Source organism: Electrona antarctica (genome assembly GCF_951216825.1).
Source record: "Electrona antarctica genome assembly, chromosome: 6".
Taxonomy (NCBI): domain Eukaryota; kingdom Metazoa; phylum Chordata; class Actinopteri; order Myctophiformes; family Myctophidae; genus Electrona; species Electrona antarctica.
Window position 1 is genome coordinate 53816174 of NC_136811.1, and position 16188 is coordinate 53832361.

General features: G+C 44.6%; 1 protein-coding gene across 2 annotated transcripts in view; it reads left to right on the forward strand.

Annotated features, from left to right (window-relative positions):
* The first annotated feature begins 1111 nt into the window (after window positions 1-1111).
* il6r (interleukin 6 receptor) overlaps window positions 1112-16188 on the forward strand; it is a 38638-nt gene continuing 23561 nt past the window's right edge. Inside the window, exons 1-4 of one of the 2 annotated variants that reach the window (XM_079503451.1) lie at window positions 1112-1337; window positions 11638-12048; window positions 14253-14383; window positions 15350-15596. In XM_079503451.1, the coding sequence (XP_079359577.1) occupies window positions 1256-1337; window positions 11638-12048; window positions 14253-14383; window positions 15350-15596 (871 nt within the window). In that variant the 5' untranslated portion in view covers window positions 1112-1255. The remainder of the gene's footprint in view (window positions 1338-11637; window positions 12049-14252; window positions 14384-15349; window positions 15597-16188) is intronic. The other variant, XM_079503452.1, reaches the window with a different exon arrangement.

Here is a 16188-nt window from a genome sequence, read left to right on the forward strand (position 1 = left end):
TGCTACACCCCAAGCTGAGACATACCAACTGAGCTACCCGGACACAAATATTGATATGCGATCAAACGTGTGATTAATTTTGATGAATTAATTACAAAGCTCTAATTAATTTGATTATGTTTTTAGTAGACGGCACTCGGCAGAAGTATGGGTTGGCGCCCCCGGCCCAGACTGTGTCTTCCGTGAGGAGGAGGCCCAGCAGCCCGCGGTAAGGCCTTTAGGAGGGCCATTCACCTCCGTTCCCCTGCTGGTGGAGCCTGCGGAACCATTGCAGCTCAAGAATCCGCCACTCCTGAATGAAGTGCAGCAGTGCTGGGAGTCTGGTGCAACGCACAGGGGCTGGACCTGGTGAGAGCAGGAGTGGACCTGGTGAGACGTGGGAGGGGCCCGGACAGGAGTCAACCCACAGAGCCTAGTCCTTCCACGCGCCGGACCTCCCAATCCCGGCAGAGTAGTTTGGGTGCGACGGTCTGCTGTGTGACCCTGTCTTTCTACTACTTTCTACTACTTAGCTACTGGGATGTAAGTCGGGACTTGATCCCCCGGGCTGGTTCACCTGAGTGAGGGGTATGATGTTTTGCGAGACCCGAAACCCGGAAGACGTTGGGATACATCACTGAGGATACGTTCCCAGGTGCATCCATGCAATGTTTTTTGTTCTTTTCATTGATCCCTAATTTTGAATATTGTTTTTTATTTTATGTATTTGTGTTTTTTTGTCCTTTTTTGGTTTTACACAAAAATGGGTATATTTTAAAATAATTGCGTGGCCTCAAAATGGACCCCGGGCCACTGTTTGGCTAGCTACAGTGTTTTCGCTGTCACAGGGCTGAGGGCTTCCCTCTGTTAGAGAGGAAGGGGGGGAGGATTTCACAATAACGGAGCTGCGGAGAGGAGAGCACAGCAGTGTGTGTGTGTGTGTGTGTGTGTGTGTGTGTGTGTGTGTGTGTGTGTGTGTGTGTGTGTGTGTGTGTGTGTGTGTGTGTGTGTGTGTGTGTGCGTGCGTGCGTGCGTGCGTGCGTGTGTGTTTGTGTGAACCCTGTGGCCATGGCAGAGGCACACACACAGATACACAGACACACACACACACACACACACACACAAGGGGGGGGAAGTTTGACTCCTGTCAAATATGTAAAGTGTGTAAAGACGATGTCTTGCGGGCAGAGGAGACATTATATCAACAACAACAACAAAAGAAAGCTAGGCTGATCTTGACGGCGTGGAAAGAGAGATAGAGAGGGAGAGAGAGAGAATGTTGCTGTGTTTGCTCCTGTGTGCTGGCGTGTGTGCGCTCCCCGCGCGTGGGTTTCTACTGGGAAGCTGTCCACGGAAAGGTGAGTTGATTAAGTCTGTTACTAAGCAATGATGTTTATTTTGACAGCACTATTGATTTAGTTTTAGTCATATATAGTGTTTTGAATAACATTTCCGTTTAGTTTTAGTCACATGTTATAGTCATCTGAGATGTTTTAGTTTCAGTCCTTTTGGCGACTAAATATCGTATGATTTTAGTCGACATAATGTATTTTGGCAGGCTTTGGTGGCGTCGTCGTGACTGACTTTACACTTGGTTTGCACTTTGCATGCTGAAAATAGCCGATCTATGCACGCTACGTGCTTATATAGTTTTAGTCATCATAGATTTTCGTCAGTGAAAAAAGGTCATAGTTTTAGTCGACAAAATCAACACTGGTGACCAGTCTGTGTTAAGTGTTTTTTATTTTATTTTTCTAACTGTGAAATTACCAAATAATCTAACTCTGAGAGCAAAATGAAAATGGAACCAAATGGACCCATAATAACTATAATGTAATATGTTTACTGTGTATTAAGGCAGAAATATTCTATAAAATAAGAAATACATTGCAAAAAAAAGGCAGATCTACAAGATCACAATGCGTTCCGATTTGGATCATGTGACACATTGTGAGCTTGTAGATCGTCTATATTTCCGAATAGCGAATGAATAGTTAAAGTGCTGGTTTAATACCCACCTTGAGAACCGCTGCCTCTAACCTGTTGCATAAATGCTTATCATAACTGCATTATTCTCTGTTAACTACAAACATAACAACAATGTATAGTCTGATTTACCGTATAGCCTATGGTGGTTCTCAACAACCAGTGGTCCAGGGACCACCAGTGGTCCTTGCGGGGGTTCCAGGTGGTTCCCATCAGCTAAATGATGGAGAGGTTGTAACCAAATGGACCCTTATAGATATTTAACTCTTGAGAGCGCAAAATGAATGGTTTCATGAATGGTTTCATTTTACGCTCTCAGGAGTTACATTATTGTTAAACATCTGCATTGCTTAATTCACAAGACGTCTACACTATTAGAGAATGTAGAAGAATTGTTATTTTGATCGTCTGCCTGTTATCTCTCCTAATGGTACCAACATCAATACAGCATGGAATTGTGGACAGAATCTAATCCAACGACAACAAAATATTCTTTAGTTTTGGGTCTGAGAGGCTAAATGTCATCAAATGGTGGTCCGTGGCTCAAATGGGTCTGAGAGGCTAAATGTCATCAAATGGTGGTCCGTGGCTCAAATGGGTCTGAGAGGCTAAATGTCATCAAATGGTGGTCCGTGGCTCAAATGGGTCTGAGAGGCTAAATGTCATCAAATGGTGGTCCGTGGCTCAAATGGGTCTGAGAGGCTAAATGTCATCAAATGGTGGTCCGTGGCTCAAATGTCAAATAATGAATGGACCTTGGTATGAAATGGGTTGAAAACCACTGGTACAGTATAACCTATAGGAAGATACAGATACAGTTCACCCCCCCAAATAAGTCCTTTTCTTCTATCGGTTACTCGATAGATTTTTGTGTTTGTTTTTAGTCGCATTCCTAATAGATTTTTGTATTGTTTGTTTGTTTTTTTGTCTTATCCCTAAGCCAATAATTAGATGAGCAGACTGCAGCAGTGTGAGTGTGATTACTCGGAGTCTCCTTTGTGTGTACATAACCGCTGCTGCTCGTATAGGAACGGGACAAATACTACAAAATATGCATGAATTCGAGTCTCAGGGCGAGGAATCGATAGGGATACTGTAACTATCCCTTTGAGTTTATTTATTTAGATACACGTGGTTCTCAAAGTGGGGTGCGGGGAACCTCGGGGGTCCCCAACAACATTTAAAATCAGTTTAAAACCCATTCAGGACGGGAACCCCTTTTGGTGTTTTAAGTTTTATGTTATAGCCTACTTAGCAGATCTACAAGCTCATAGTGCGGCATTTGGTGCCGCGCTAAACGAGCTTGTACAGTACAGTACAGTGCAGGTCTGTTATTTTTGAAAGATCGCGAAAATGTGGCGCAAATCTTTGAATATATTCTTTCAGAGCGAACGTTTTTAACTCAAATCTTTGCTTCTGAGGGGTTCCTGGAATAACACATTTTCAGATGGGGGCCAATTACATATCATTTTTGGGGTCCTTAACATGAAATATTGAGCACCACTGATATAGAAACATAGGTATTTCAGAAAACTGTCAGGACATTTTTCTGAAATTTCGACGTCAGGCCTAAATAAACAGTAGGCCTGCAGACATCCAGACACATGGTGACATGATTATATGGACACATTTCCTAGTAATTAGGCAAGCTGGAACATGTACCCTTCTTGAGATTCTATAACTCAATTTTCTGTGGAATTTCTTAACCTGCAGATAACATTGACGCACTTCCACGGAACAGTGCCACGGAAGTTTTAGTGCACTGGAAGAAAATACAAAATATTCACTTTGCTACATTTACTAAACTAGGCCTGTACGTGCCCGTCGCAGTCGGCCACCGGCCTACTTGGGAACGATGCAACTTGGGAACCTAATGATATACGTTGTCATAGCACCCGTTTTAACTGGCAGCCGGTGTCCCACATGGACACTGCAAACTGAAAAGTGTACTTGGCAATCAATTGGGCCCACTGGCAGAGCCTGATTGCGTGAGCCTCAATTGGCTGAGGCAGAGGCTGGAAAGGTGAAAGGAGTTGGCCTCATTGGGCCCACTGGCAGCGCCTGGCCCAGATGAAAGAAGTTGGCCTCATTAGGCCCACTGGCAGAGCCTGATTGTGTGAGCCTCAATTGGCTGAGGCAGAGGCTGGAAAGGTGAAAGGAGTTGGCCTCATTGGGCCCACTGGCAGAGCCTGGCTTTAGGCTATTTTAGCCCATTCATATTCTGTTCTGAGTATATATAGGGACATGTGAATGAACTTGGTGTGGCAACAGAGACCAGTGGAAGCAGCTTGTGTCGCAGATCTCGCGGGCATTCGAGTGATGATTGATGATTATGATTATTATTACAATTTCAAGTGATTCACACGTGCTTGCACAAAGCTCCCAATGTATGACACATACTGTTGCATTACTGCAGCGCACACCACCACCACCAGGCACACTGTTGTGACCTCACTGTGGTTGTTCACACCACCACCACCAGGCACACTGTTGTGACCTCACTGTGGTTGTTCACACCACCACCACCAGGCACACTGTTGTGACCTCACTGTGGTTACTGCAGCGCACACCACCACCACCAGGCACACTGTTGTGACCTCACTGTGGTTGTTCACACCACCACCACCAGGCACACTGTTGTGACCTCACTGTGGTTACTGCAGCGCACACCACCACCACCAGGCACACTGTTGTGACCTCACTGTGGTTGTTCACACCACCACCACCAGGCACACTGTTGTGACCTCACTGTGGTTACTGCAGCGCACACCACCACCACCAGGCACACTGTTGTGACCTCACTGTGGTTGTTCACACCACCACCACCAGGCACACTGTTGTGACCTCACTGTGGTTGTTCACACCACCACCACCAGGCACACTGTTGTGACCTCACTGTGGTTGTTCACACCACCACCACCAGGCACACTGTTTGTGTAAATAATGTCACTTTAATTCCTGTTCATCCCCTGTACTGTACAAGCGACTTGCAGTAAGCGAGAACAACACATATAGTACATCAAATACATAACAATAGTCAAGAAGAATCACAAGCAACCTCCGTCTATCGAATATCTGTACAATGCAACTATGAGTATACAGTGCAATGTCTACATTATATATATATATATATATATATATATATATAGAGAGAGAGAGAGAGAGAGAGAGATAGAGATAGAGATATAGAGATATATAATCTAAATTACGTTTAGCCTTTGAATACGCCTGTAAGGTCGCCGAGGCCTACATCGTTGCTTCCCGAACATGCTCGTGTCAAGGACCCCCAAATTAACGTGCATATGGTAAAATACCCCACCCTCCCCCTATACAAGATGTGTTGTTAAAATGTCTAAATTAATATTCCATATAAGATTGTCTTGTGAAATAGCAGATCTACAAGCTCACAACGATGCAATGTGTTGTTTTTTAAAGCTGTTTTAACCCATTTATGACTGAAATGTTATGTTGCTATATATACCAGTATCCAAAGTGGGGTCTGGGGACCCCCAGGGGTCCTTGAGGGAGTTCCAGGGGGTCCCCAGCTAAATGATAGTTAGGAACCAAATCGGTCAGACGGGTCCATTTGGTTCCATTTGTACACTCTTGTACACTCATGTGTACACTAGTTTGTACACTCTCCAAACAAACCAACTAACCAAATGGACCCGTCTCTAATTTATCTCAGTTAAATTAACATTGATTTTACAATATTAATTGGGGGTCCCAGAGATAGAAATGCCATTATATGGGGGTCAGTAGACTAATGCATATCAAAAGGGGGGTCCTTGAAATTAAACGGGTTGAGAATCACTGCTAGAGCCGTAAAAATCTCCTATTATGGGGGGTCCCTGCAGACTCCCTGGCATAATATATTTTCGAATGGGGGTCCGTGAGCTAATTAGTGTCAATTTGGGGGTCCTTGAGATGAAAAAGTTTGGGAACCGCACTGCTATATTCTATATTCTTTCTTGCTACTCACTGGAGGCGGTCGCATATCTCGAGATGCAAGAAAGCTGAGGGCAGCGCCGAAATATGGCTGCAGCTGTGTAGTTCTAATTGTTGTCTCTATCCCCGGTTACTGCAATGAATGCCACTGAAACAAATTCCAATAAACTCTGTTGACATGGCAATAAAGTATTGAATCTTGATATACTGTGTATAGCAACAAGAACCGCAAAATGGGTTTCCGTCCTGAATGGGTTCAAATAGCCTAAAGCCATGGTTTTCAACAGGTGGTCCGTGAAGGTATTGCATGTGGTCCCTGACCATGCATTTAATACTCTCTCTCTCTCTCTCTCTCTCTCTCTCTCACGTACAGTGCCGGATTATCACCTCTGAGGGCCCCTGGGCACTGTAGCTCGAAGGGCCCCCCTTCACCCGCACGCAACATTTTTGCTGTTTTGGGGCCGTTTTGAGGCGGTTTTATGCCGTTATATTGGCCTATTTCCAGTCGCCCCCCCTCCCCCCCCCAGAGTGATAGCCAATCTAGCGCACTGTTGCTGCTTTACACACAATTGCACTTTTCAGCTGCCTTCTCACCAACAATAAAACACTAATCTTTTTAGACAACATTTATTTCATTCGGATTAGCAGGGACATTTTCTGTGGAGCTAAAAAAAAATTTACAAAAAAAAATCTTTTTTTCCTTTTTTTTAGGGGACCCTGGTGCCCAAGGCCCCCTGGGCACGTGCCCAAAGTGCCCATATGGTAGATCCGGCCCTGCTCACGTAGATATATTGAACTACTTTCATTGAACTGTTGACTCCGTTAAGTAAAAGGGGGCGCTGTTTCTCCTTCATTGGCCGATGGGTTCTCGGATTGTGCATTTAGTAAATGTAGCAACGTGAAGATTTTGTATTTTCTTCCAGTGCACTAAAACTTTCGTGGCACTGTTCCGTGGAAGTGCGTCAATGTTGTCAGTTTACTGGGAAGTCTGCAGGTTAAGAAATTCCCCCAAAAAGGGAGTTATATAGAATGCAAAACGAAAACAGCTAGCCTGCACAGCATGTTGTAGTCCAAACAAACCGCCCGTTCACTTGCATTGAACTCATTTTCCCAGAAGCCCTAGCAGCCCAGAGCATGGCTTGATTTCCAGGTTTCATCATCATAACGCGAGGGCCTCGTCACCAGGTCCGCGACAAATCCGCTCTTTCTTTTTAATTATTTAAAAAACGGCGAATTAAACACATTAAACAAATAGCGCGTTTAGCGTATTACGCAGCACCGACACATGGGTTAAATAGCGGGGAACACGGGTTACGCAGTAACTGTTCAAATATATAGACGTGCTATGAGCTTGTATATCTGCTATTTTTGAATAGCCAAGGTACAAATAATGGTTAAAACTTAAAAGTGGTTAAAGTGTAGATAAACTAACACAGATGCTTCCCTGGTCTTAATGGGTTTAAATGGCATTAATAATACCGCGTGTGTGTGTGTGTGTGTGTCGTGTGTGTGACGTGTGTGTGTGTGTGTGTGTGTGTGTGTGTGTGTGTGTGTGTGTGCGCGTGCGTGCGTGCGTGCGTGCGTGTGTGTGTGGGTGCGTGCATGCGTGCATGTGACGTGTGCGCCCGTGCACGTTAACACTTTGTCCTGTAAATCCCTGTGTTTGTTTATTGAGGCTCCATGAGTTCAATGAGCCGCGCTGTGCACATTTAAAGGAACATTTCACCAACCAATTCATCTCTACTGTATTCTCTCCCAAAGTATCCCTCGCTGTGTACCGTCACAGGGAATGACAGTTAGTGTGTGTGTGTGTGTGTGTGTGTGCATGTGTGTGTGTGTGTGTGTGTGTGTGTGTGTGTGTGTGTGTGTGTGTGTGTGTGTGTGTGTGTGTGTGCGTGCGTGCGTGCGTGCGTGCGTGCGTGCGTGCGTGCGTGCGTGCGTGCGTGCGTGCATGCGTGCGTGTGTGTGTGTGTGTGTGCGTGCGTGTGCGTGTGTGTGTGCTGGTCTTTGCAATACTTTGCTACACAGTGTTTTTAAGGTGGTGAAATACTACTATAAATGCATGTCGTGTCATTGACCGAGGTCAGGGATCTATACTCTGCCCCCTCCTTTTTCTCACTCTATACACACATCTGAGCGTTTTGGAAAGAACCTTGGCTATTTCTCAGTAGAATGCATAAGGATTCCTTGTGTGTCCCATTCTCAAGATGCGGGAAAAAAAACCCAAGATATTTATTTATTTAAAGTGTCACCTTATCACACCTGGTTGATTCATTGATTGATTGAAACATTTATTCAGAGTTTGTAGAATGGGATAGAGAGAGAGAGAGAGAGAGAGAGAGAGAGAGAGACAGAGAGAGAGACAGAGAGAGAGAGAGAGAGAGAGACAGACAGAGAGAGAGACAGAGAGAGAGAGAGAGAGAGAGAGAGAGAGAGAGAGAGAGAGAGACAGAGAGAGAGACAGAGAGAGAGAGACAGAGAGAGACAGAGAGAGACAGAGAGAGAGAGAGCAGAACAGAACAACAACAGAACAGGGAACATGACAGGTTGTTGCAAAAAAAGGAAGTATGAACCAAGTGGATTTTACACAACATCCCATCTGCACTGTCCAGTCAACCACCACCACAACACGCCGTTGTACAACATACTCTTACCACTTACAGGAGTATAGTTCACCCTCAAAAAACTACTTATTTTCTACACACCCCAGCATACTTATTTACTTACTTATGCCCATCGTCACTCCTTTTCATGGAGCATATAGAGCGTACCAAAATCTCCTTGAGGGGGCGTCAACATATTATGTGTCACGTGGTAGCGGCCGCCATACTTCTGGGATTGTCAGGTTTGTTTACACAGTGAGTGACCATCCGTGTGCGTTCTTTTTTTAAACACCAGCGTGAGTTCAACAAACGACATGCAACCATTCTAAACTGACATCTCACAATGGTGCTTGTAAGGTATGTCGAGCCCGACCTTTTTGCTTTCCATTCCATTCCAGGAAAGGAATCAAAGGAATCAATGTTTACAAAAACAGACCACCGTCCGTCACTCTATTCTGAGTGATGTGGGCTAGAGTTTAAATCCCACAAAAATGGCGCCGCTAGCTTTTCAGACACGGCCCCCCTCTTGGTGACATACACGTGTTTACCCCCTATAGGCGGTTGACTATACAGTCTGCCAGAGTCCTCGATCCTGGGCCTTCTTTTCCAGCAGTTTCCTTGTCAGTCCACACTGCTTAATGTGATGTCAGTCTCAAGGTCCCAAAATAAGTTATGTTTTGGGGGGTGAACTATATACTATTAAAGGGGAATTCCACTCATTAATATACGTTAGAGCTGTTGGGAGTTCAACAAACCATGTGCAACCCAGATTCGGAACAAACAAGGGACTAAATTAATTTCGCTCCTATGCCACCAAAATGTGGAACGCCCTACCAACAGTCATTAAGACATGCAAAGCCCTTGCCTCCTTCAAAACCGCTCTTAAAGGGCACCTACGGACGGCGAAACTGGCCCCGTAAAATCTGAATCCCCCACCCACCCCTTTTGCCCCTCACTATTATGTTTCTTTTCCCTTTTTACCTCCTATGATGATTTCCTGTTTTTGACTATATAGTTGTGTATATTCGTACGTTTTGATGAATTGAAAATGGGTGGGCCCTATTGTAAACGAGTGTAATGCTTTATGGTGTCGTCCACTCACAGTTAACAGTTTTTGTGTTGAGTTGTGTAATTCTGCAAACTGCTCTCATAAAATGCTATCTAATGGGTACAAATGTGACCAAACATCAAATGTTTCTTCCAGTCATATGGTGCCATAACCCGGACACTTGATCCGCACTCCAGGAATGCTGAAGTGCACTTTAGGAATGTGGAAGTGAGTTCACTAAAAACAGTTACAACGACAAAGGCGTGCTGTCTAAAGTTCAGCCGACTCAGCGGCGGCGCTGTTTGAGTTAATGTCCCGATGGGGACAGAACCGTAACTCACATCCCCTCTAGTCAACATGTCTCCACTTCCCCCCCCCCCCCTCCCCCCTCTCCCCCAGATTGTTGTATAGCTGATGCATGAGACTTGTTGACTGATGCAAGCTCGCAATGCATTTCCAATTGAAATCACATGGTTTGACACAACATTTTTGTTGTATGAGGGGGAGGGTGGCAGATGTCATGTTGTGAGTGAGGTAAGGCCTCACTCACACCTTCGCATCTAGCATACAACATTGTTGGATGCTAGATGTAAACAAAGGGTTTGTTTACATCTTGCCCCAATGCATTTCCAATGGAAGTCACATGGTTTGACACAACATTTTAGTTGTACGGCTTTCGGCTGTGTTTCGACTGCCCCCCTCCCCCTCATACAACAAAAATGTGTCAAACCATGTGACTCCCATTGGAAATGAATTGCGAGCTTGCATCAGTAAACAAGTCTCATGCATCAGCTATACATCAATCTGTTGTGCACGTGTGAGTCAGGCCTTAGGCATCTGTAATGAATCTGACTATTAACTGGCGCAAAACATGCCATGTTGTGCAGTAATACAGAAAAGCGAGACGCATCGTAGAATCGTAATTGAATCGTTTACCCACCGACCATCTCTGCACACAGAGCCACATTCCCTCTATTGAAATATGTTTTAGTGTCTATTTAATTATAATTAAAGAAAGACTAACGTCTTGGTCCAAAGCTAAACAGCAGCGACAGAGTGACAGGCTTTTAAATGAGGAAGGTGAAAATGCAACCACAGTGTCTCAACGGCACTTGACATCAAACCCTCTCTGTGTAGTGCTGGACAGGAATGTGACTTTGAATATATTGTCTCAATTGTCAGACAGAAACCGTGTATCTCCACATTTCATGTTTTTTTTTAATTGTATATTCTTTTCAAAAATCAACGGCCTATTAGCCTTTGTTTTTATGCCGGGTTCGCATTAAAGTAGCAATAATATCAGATTTACAAGCTCACAATGAGTAGCAATGTAATGCAGTGTGAGCTTTATAAATCTGCAATTTTCTCAGTTTTTTTTTTATGTACTAAAAACGGTTTTCATACCACAATACTTATAGAAAACAGCTAGGTTTTAGTCTCAGGTCAGGTACTTTTAGCCTATAAAACGCTTGCAGTGGAGTTATGGCAAGCTTCCCAATGAGAAATAAATAACCGAATTGGACATGCAAGGTTTCTACCCGACCACAACAATATGAAATGAAAAGTTCTCCTCCCCCATAAGGTATATTGCCGTCCCTTCTGTAGATAATTTATGTCTATTAAAACGGAATCATCCCCAACTGTGTCCTCTAAGCGGGTTTCAGAAATGGCCAGAATTATGTGTAATAATGTGTGAGGCTACATATGTCAACACGTGCTATATTTAGGAAGTATAGGAAGTTGAACAAAAACTGACATTGAAAGCGTGTCAAGATAACTAAAAACACCAACCAACATGGTCAGACTGTGTGTCTGCATACTGTGCATGTACAGTACCAGCACAGTGCATGGGTCATAAATATGGCGGGTCCTGTCGCTCCACATCCGCTCTCTAGATATAATTATAACTCTCAACCCAGAGTCTGTAACTCTCTAGATATTGTTATAACTCTATGGTCTCAACCCAGAGTCTGTAACGCCGCGGAAAAGGGAGGACAGATGCACAACGGAGAACGCTTAATGTTTCATCTGGCCATTAATGATACGCGTGTCATTCTTCTTGTTTATCTGCAGACCCCCCTCCCGGCGTGGTGGTCCTCCACCCAGGCAGCAGCGTGGTGTTGAGCTGCAGTGGGTGGGTGATGGTGGACGGGGTCCGGGTCAACGTCACCACCAGAGAGGGAAGTCCGGCCACGCCCACAACGCATCACAACGACGTCACCGCCACCGGAGAGAGTCCGGCCACCCCCACAACGCACCACAACGACGTCTCCGCCACCGGAGAGAGTCCGGCCACCCCCACAACACATCACAACGATGTCTCCGCCATCGGAGAGAGTCCGGCCACCGGCACAACGCACCACAACGACATCACCGCCACCGGAGAGAGTCCGGCCACCGCGGTGCAGCGCAGCGACGGCACTCTGCTCCCCACGGTCACGCACACTGTGGACGACAACACCGGAGTGACCGGCACACTCCATGGTAAGTACGTATAGCAGTGTGAATGTATACCATAACGCTCACCACAAAACACAGTCGCCTCCTCGGGCGTAAATCTGGCGGAGCGGTAGAACAATCTCTGCCTGCTATTCCTAAATGTAACCTCAGTAAACTGTGCCTAAACGGTTAAACCTAACCTTATTCTTAAACGTAACCTCAGTAAACTATGCCTAAACGGTTAAACCTAACCTTATTCTTAAACGTAACCTCAGTAAACTATGCCTAAACGGTTAAACCTAACCTTATTCTTAAACGTAACCTCAGTAAACTATGCCTAAACGGTTAAACTAACCTTATTCCTAAACGTAACCTCACTAAACTATGCCTAAACGGTTAAACCTAACCCTATTCTTAAACGTAACCTCACTAAACTATGCCTAAACGGTTAAACCACCTTATTCTTAAACGTAACCTCAGTAAACTATGCCTAAACGGTTAAACCTACCTTATTCCTAAACGTAACCTCACTAAACTATGCCTAAACGGTTAAACCTACCCTATTCTTAAACGTAACCTCAGTAAACTATGCCTAAACGGTTAAACCTAACCCTATTCTTAAACGTAACCTCAGTAAACTATGCCTAAACGGTTAAACCTAACCTTATTCTTAAACGTAACCTCAGTAAACTATGCCTAAACGGTTAAACTAACCTTATTCCTAAACGTAACCTCACTAAACTATGCCTAAACGGTTAAACCTAACCCTATTCTTAAACGTAACCTCACTAAACTATGCCTAAACGGTTAAACCACCTTATTCTTAAACGTAACCTCAGTAAACTATGCCTAAACGGTTAAACCTACCTTATTCCTAAACGTAACCTCACTAAACTATGCCTAAACGGTTAAACCTACCCTATTCTTAAACGTAACCTCAGTAAACTATGCCTAAACGGTTAAACCTAACCCTATTCTTAAACGTAACCTCAGTAAACTATGCCTAAACGGTTAAACCTAACCTTATTCTTAAACGTAACCTCAGTAAACTATGCCTAAACGGTTAAACCTAACCTTATTCTTAAACGTAACCTCACTAAACTATGCCTAAACGGTTAAACCTAACCTTATTCCAAAACATAACCTCAGTAAACTGTGGGCCAGAGATTCGGAACTCTTCCCAAGGCATTTGTGCGCTTTGCCCTCATCTGATTGGACAGTATACTGTGTCATACCCAACTCAACTCTTATTCATATAGAGATATAGGCAACCACACTCTCAATAGATATGGTATGCGCATGCATAAAGTGAATCGCAGATCGACTGGCAAATCGACTGGCAAATCGAGTGGCAAAGTGAGTGACAAAGTGAATTTAATGTTGTTTAAGGTCATCTAATGCAATCACATAGGACATTTCCTTTTGGATGTAGGGGCCAGAAAGTAGTGTTTTCCACTCAGTAGGCGTTCCTGCATAACTTCCGGGTATGATGATGTCACACGCATACCCTCTATTCCGCAGTATTGCATCATTCTAGTTCCTATATCCTTTTACTTTTGTTTTGCCGATGGTTTCCCAGACTGATCTCTATTCATAATAACATAATGATGTGACTGACTCTACGCAGCAGCAGACAACACAGTGATCTCTATTCATAATAACATAATGATGTGACTGACTCTACGCAGCAGCAGACAACACAGTGATCTCTATTCATAATAACATTGTACATGTGCCATAATGATGTGACTGACTCTACGCAGCAGCAGACAACACAGTGATCTCTATTCATAATAACATTGTACATAATGATGTGACTGACTCTACGCAGCAGCAGACAACACAGTGAGACTGATCTCTATTCATAATAACATTGTACATGTTCCATAATGATGTGACTGACTCTACGCAGCAGCAGACAACACAGTGATCTCTATTCATAATAACATTGTACATGTGCCATAATGATGGGACTGACTCTACGCAGCGACTGTGGCTCAGGAGGTAGAGCAGGTCATCCAATGATCCATGGGTCGGCGGTTCGAATCCCGGCTCCTCCTGTCTACATGTCGAAGTGTCCTTGGGCAAGACACTGAACCCCAAATTGCTCCCGATGTGCTGGTTGGTACCTTGCATGGCTTCCGCCGCAATCGGTGTATGAATGGGTGAATGTAATGCACAATCTATGTAAAGCGCCTTGGATAAAGGCGCTATATAAATGCACCATTTACCATTTACCATTTACGCAGCAGCAGACAACACAGTGAGAGACGAGAAGCTGGAGCAGCATCAAACACTGCCTCCTTCCGATGAGTATGACTGGACAGCTGGGGACGACGACGACGATGATGATGACCACGATGAACACGAGGAGGAAAAGGTACAGGCCAGGGACGTGTCCACATAGACATCAAAGGGGGCTTAATTCAGCCCCTGCCCTTTTACCCGTCTGTAAAACAACTAGGCATTTAGCCTACTATGGTGAAAGAAATGCAAATGCCCTCCTCTCCTCTCCTTTCCATGCCATGCCGGAAGGCAGCATTCAGGAGAATTGTTTTTTTCCCCGAAGTCTCCTGAACGTGAACACAGTATTTTACGTTGAACAAATGTGTTTAGAAATCCATGTCGTTACACCGCATCTCTATAGCTAAACAGTGCTGGGTTGCGCCCCGAAAATAGCTGATCTACAAGCTCTCAACGCGACGCGTTGTGAGCTTGTATTGTATCTTGTATTGTATCTTTCTGAGGATAATAATAGTTAATGTATAAGGATAATGTTAGAAAAATGGCAGATCTACAAGCTTGTAGTTCAGACATTTGGTGTAGGGGGAAAAGAACAGACCAAGTATACGTTTTCTAAAAATTAAAGTGGTTAACTGTCTATGAAAAAAGAAAATCTATGAAAAGGTTTAATCTGCAACACAATTTTGTACAATATGCAGTGGGGGGTCTCTAACTTCATCTCTCTATAAGCTAAGGGCTCCTTAGTTTGAAAAATGTTGAAGACCACTGATATAATACCCATGCATTCTGGGCGGGAACCCCTTTTGGTGTTCTAACCCTCCTAGATGGGAACCCCTCTTGGGTTAAAGCAGAACTATGTAGCTTAATGGTGTATCAGTGGCCACTTTGGACCCCAAATAACATGGCAGCCATCGTCTTTGACTTCATTACCCAAGAGTCTCTGCAAGCATGTCCGGCGTGGACGCGCTGCAATCTTCACTTTGAGTGGCATCGTGCCTTCCCCAAATATGGCGGCCGAGATACAGGTCGCTCCAATGAACTGCAACCCAATGACGTTTCTACGTTTCTATATCTAAATGGTTCTGTTCTCCTCTGTTTCCAGGGCGAGGCCCTCAGGGTGACCAGGGCTGTGAGGAGGATCAGAGCTCAGTGGAGGAGGAACGGCAGGCTGGTGACCGGAGGAGGAGGAGTTGGACGAGGAGGAGGAGGAGGAGGAGGAGGAGGAGCACGGGTGCAGTTTGGAAGGCACGGCAGCATCCTGGCACTGACCGCGGTGACAGTGACAGACACCGGGGCGTACACATGTCACCAACACGGACACAACTTCTCTGTCAAGATACACGTGGAAGGTACGCGTACGAGTCCCCAGACCACGATGGAACGCTGCAGATGCAAATATAAATCCTATTTCAGCCCGCTTAAATAATCATATTTGAACTGCGGACTCCCCCCAAAATAATCATATTTGAACTGGGGACCTCCCAAAATAATCATAGTTGAACTGGGGACCTCCCAAAATAATCATAGTTGAACATGGGGACCTCCCAAAATAATCATAGTTGAACTGGGGACCTCCCAAAATAATCATAGTTGAACTGGGGACCTCGCAAAATAATCATAGTTGAACTGGGGACCTCGCAAAATAATCATAGTTGAACTGGGGACCTCGCAAAATAATCATAGTTGAACTGGGGACCTCGCAAAATAATCATAGTTGAACTGGGGACCTCCCAAAATAATCATAGTTGAACTGGGGACCTCCCAAAATAATCATAGTTGAACTGGGGACCACCCCACCATTACACACTTAAAAATAGCCGAGCTATACGCTTGTAGATCAGCTGTTTTTGCAACGTTTGCGTGAGAGAGAGAGAGAGACAGACAGACAGACAGACAGACAGACAGACAGACAGACAGACAGACAGACAGACAGACAGACAG